General features: G+C 38.6%; 1 protein-coding gene across 1 annotated transcript in view; it reads right to left on the bottom strand.

Moving 5' to 3' along the window:
- Positions 1–1,452: 1,452 nt before the first annotated feature.
- LOC104941081 (protein NDRG2-like) overlaps positions 1,453–4,770 on the bottom strand; it is a 22,207-nt gene continuing 18,889 nt past the window's right edge. Inside the window, exons 5-6 of the mRNA XM_010766123.1 lie at positions 4,340–4,391; positions 1,453–4,205 (exon numbers count right to left, since the gene is read on the bottom strand). Of these exons, the coding sequence (XP_010764425.1) occupies positions 4,042–4,205; positions 4,340–4,391 (216 nt within the window). The 3' untranslated portion in view covers positions 1,453–4,041. The remainder of the gene's footprint in view (positions 4,206–4,339; positions 4,392–4,770) is intronic.

The following is a 4,770-nucleotide window of genomic DNA, read 5'->3' on the forward strand; positions in this document are numbered from 1 at the left end:
ATGGTCTCAGATATATAAAAAAATATAAAAAACATGACTATGAAGTGTTTTGCTCAAAATAACAGATCACCCATTCTAGTCATGCCTCATATCCCTCTATTTCACTTCCTGTTTCAAAAGTGCTGATTTTATGTATAAAGCTTAAAAAAAAAAAGAATTGATGAAAGAAAGGAGGGGGCTGAGCTCATGCGGGACCCGGCAGCTACTGTCTAAAGTAAACCATATCATGGATTATCAAGGATTATCTCTGAAACAGTATGGAGCTCAAAGGCTTTCTCTCTTGCCGGTTATACCACAAGGTGAGTTCCTTTTTATTTCCTGCTTCTTCACACACATGCTCTCCAGTACAGGTTAGCTCTGAGTGTTAGCGATGCTAATGTAAACACCGACCATATTACGTCCAAAACCGTCTGGCATTGTTTCTGATAGCAACGTCTCTGATAGGGCCGTGGGTGTAAAGCCAGCCTACATTTCCGACATTACGTCATATCGGACTCAAATCTGGATCAGCTCGGTTGTACCCCCGTTTTTAGAGATTTGGGTACGGAGGAGAAGAGAGAGGGTTTTATTTTCTGACGCTGCGTGAGTTTATTTTTTACATATACATATTTATGTATAAAAGAAATCAAAAAGTGCATTTTGTATGATAGGTCCCCTTTAAATAATATATTTTTGAAAATAATCAAATGTTTTTACTTTATCTGACGAATTTACAGAAGAAGCTAAATTAAAGTGTGTATAATCGTGTAGCATAACAAGGCTAAATTGCTAGCCCTATCAAGGTCTTGTTTTAATACCAAGTGTTGACAGAGTCACATGTATAGCAATAAACTGGTCATGACGACGAGGTCTTCTTTAGCCTTAACCGGCGTGGTTTATTTTCATATGTGCATTGCACCACTTGACCTGCTCTCCATGAGAGCTAGAGAGAGAGAGATAGAAGGAGAGGAACAATCCCTTATATCTGATACCTGACGTCAGCTACAATAGCTGCGCCTCCTATAGTGCCCTCTTACTGTGGAACAGTTATAGTGCAGTTACATGCAGACATATTAATACTTACACTTAACACCAAGTGAACCCACCTGTTAAAATATTTAAGTTCTTGCATTGTGACCAATGGCATAGGAGATGAAACAAACACATACAAACCTTTTAGGAGTAATAATAGATAGGCTATTTACTTCAGAGGGCTTTCCACGTGGTATTCGTAAAATCCAAGATGGCACATTTTTTCCTTCTTGCTTTTTGACTGCTGTTCAGAATAATTGTGCTCAGTGCTGCCCCCAATGGCCAGAAGCCATACAGTAAATGTCTGTAAATTTAAATCAGGGCTTTTTCTTCCTCTACTTGACAAGAAAAATGCTTTGTTGAAATATAGCAACACAATGGGGAAATGTATACAATATAAGTAATGCTTTCTCTTGAAAATGCAAGACAGGAGACAGGATATTTATTTTAAGCATTTATTAATATTTACGTTTGCTTTTTTTAGTAGGTTCATTGTGTTACACAGAGAAATAAGCCGCACAAGTAAAATTGATTGTATTTTCTTACCTTTATTTTTTTTTATTGTTAATTCTATTAATCTCCCTTATCAGTACTAAGGCTAAAAAAGTTACACAAGAACTATCACACGGTTAACTAACTTGTGAGCACACCAGGACGGTAAACTAACACTTCAAAGAGATAAAACTATAAACATAAGTCCTAAAACATAGAGGGAGGAAGAAAAAATTAACAAAGTAAAAATTAAAAGACAAAATGGACAAGCATTTACAATCACACAGCCCTGCTCAACTCTCCAAAAATAAGTACCACTTCTTTTCCTTATTTGGCAATTTCTGTCTAAGCTCCAATAGTTTTTTTTGGTAGATGCTCCCATGCCAGATTGCTTGAGCTTTATTTTAAGTCTGGTAGGAGCATTTACATTCTACTCTTCTGCACTCAACAGCAACAAAAGTGCCTAAAACATGGCGGCATCCTGGGTTGACGTCACATTTTGATTTTAGGCACTCAGCTGTCTTTTCCTGTCACTGTCGTCATCCATCTTTACTTCGTCAAACAGTTTGGGAACGGACCACTAGATAGCATGTGGCAGAAACCGGCAACCCTTCATAAAAATGTAGCTTCTTCAGAAAAGCGCTTCATCAGTACAAGAAAGCATGCAAATAGGGGCCAAGCTCAGAAATGCACTTGTGCGCCGAAAAAAAATCTTACTTGGACCAAATACTGGGACTTCAAAAAGTATGCTCAGTCTAATGACATGTTGCAGGGCAGTGGTAAGCTTTTGAAATTTCGATTAAGTGGGACATTTTAAATGCTCACAGAAATCTCTGATGGCGAAATCATGACCCCTGTATTTGGGTGACATTAGATTTGGCAGTAAGAAAGCTTATTGGCTGCAATTCCCGATTTGTTGTATTGAAGTGCAGAAATTGGCGGTTATTTTCTATGTATGACAAGAAAAGGCTCAATATTTTTCGACTGATGTTGGCAACATTTTTTTTTTTTTTTTCAAGTCTGTTGGCAGTGAAGGGGCTGGAACATTGTCATTGAGAAGTCAGTCACAGAGGGTTTGGTTGGATTCAAAATTAAACTTCTCCATAGGACCCTGGATGTCTTTACTGCAATAATTGTGCTTACAGGATACAAGCGCTTCTACACACCGACATTTACTTCCTCGGACACATACACATCGCAACATTCACAACACAATTCTCTTGACCCCGTTTTGGATAAAGTCGCTAGTTGAGAAGCTTGTGTTCATTATGCTTCCCATCGCACTCAAAATCAAGTATGCTAGCTGGGTTTGTTAGGAGGTATCCATGCACGGGCAAGGCTAAAAGACTACAACCCAGATGATAAACACAGTGATCCCTTCTGGGTTAACCAAACACTGAGAAGCAATATCCATACTAGCATACTACTTAGCGATGTAATGCTTCCTGTTGAGTAGTACACCAGCATGGGTATTGGGACAAAATGCTGGACTACCAGGAATATTGGAAGCACTAATTAGTGAGTGACTAGTGTTAACGATAGCTAAAGCTAACTCAGTCTCACCTATGCTTACTTATAGACCGCCATGTTTGCGAAACACTCCAAGGAAACAAAACAGCACACACACACACACACACAAACAAATCCACTCAACTCATTAGCAGAATATAAAAAGAAAAATAGTATCCAGTCAATATTCTCGGCTGATACCAGGCATGCAACTTCCAAGTCCAGAAAGAAAAGCAAAAAAAAAAAATAAAGCTTCCTGCCCACTTCCTCAAATCCAATGGGAAAAACAAAAACAGTCATTTATAGACGGGGCAAATGGAAGACATAAACAACCTGGCTACATCAAGGAGGAAGTAGTCAGTATAATGGCTCTCATTGGCTGACGGGTCAACCAATAAGTAGCTTCGGCCATTTGCTGAGGGAGGTTACAAATGACATAATAAAATCAGATTCAAGAAATAAAAATAACACGGTAAAATCTAGCTTAAAAAGTAGTAGACACACATTGTTATAAGTATCTTTGCTATTTTCTATTTTCTTTTTTTTTAACCTATGTTTTTTTAAACTGAACATCACCATCAATAGCTTCAACATCCTCATCAACACCATAATCATCAGGGTGAACAACAATACCATTTCTGAATTATTACTATTGGTTACTGCAAGGTGTGTTCCCTATAGGCCTCCTCTAAATTAAAGGGCTGTATTGGCGTCAAAAGAGGGAGGGAGACAGGACTGGTGGCCATTATCTCCTCACCTCCACCCTTTTTATTAATCTCTATACTTTTTATATTCGTTGTAGAACAGCCCAATCCACTTTGATTTCAGCAGAGAGGAGGAGGACTGATGCGGACGGTTCTCCATCTCTTATCCTATACTGCTCTTATGGGGAATGACGGGAGTTGTTAAATGACAAATAGGTAACCCATTCGTCTTGTTCCTTCATTATCGTTGCATTTCGTTCTTTCCCTTCTGTTTGCCCTCTTTCTTTCTCACCCTCTATCTCTTTAGCTATTATTATGTTTTCCTTCAGCAAGACACCTCCATGGTTTGGGAGGAGCTGGGCGGCATCTGTCCGCCCTGAGATCCCTGAGAGAGGGTGCGGGAGCGAGAGCGCGACCCATCCATGGAGTAGGAGGAGGACAGGGAGGTGGTGCGGGAGCGAGACAGACGGGTCATGCAAGATGAAGCCACTGTGGAGAAAAACAGATGGATAGAATGAAATATCTTTAAATATTAGAAATGCATGGAAACACTAGGCAACGTCAAAGGCAAAATATGTGGTTATTCTACTTTTTACAAGTTTGACTCAATTAAGTGCACTTACTGTAGCCCATTCCTTGGATGAAGTATTTGAAAGCCTCAGTCAGTTTAGCAGGCTGCAAACACAAAGAAAGATAGCATCAGTACATTGAATTGGAAAAGACATGAAAGAAGTTTAGATTTATTGACTAATTAGCTGAGGTGGGAAGTAGTGGAGTACAAATACTTCATTACTATACTTAAGTACATTTTTCTGGTATCAGTACTTTACTCCACTACTTATTTTTCTGACGACTTTTTACTTTTACTTCTTACATTTTGAACCCAAATACCTGTACTTTCTACTTCTTACATTTTGAACACAAATACCTGTACTTTCTACTTCTTACATGTTGAACACAAATACCTGTACTTTCTACTTCTTACATGTTGAAAGAAATACCTGTACTTTCTACTTCTTACATTTTTAACACAATAACCTGTACTTTCTACTTC

This window comes from Notothenia coriiceps, unplaced genomic scaffold (genome assembly GCF_000735185.1).
Source record: "Notothenia coriiceps isolate Sejong01 unplaced genomic scaffold, NC01 NC01_scaffold00003102, whole genome shotgun sequence".
In the NCBI taxonomy this organism is placed as follows: Eukaryota; Metazoa; Chordata; class Actinopteri; order Perciformes; family Nototheniidae; genus Notothenia; species Notothenia coriiceps.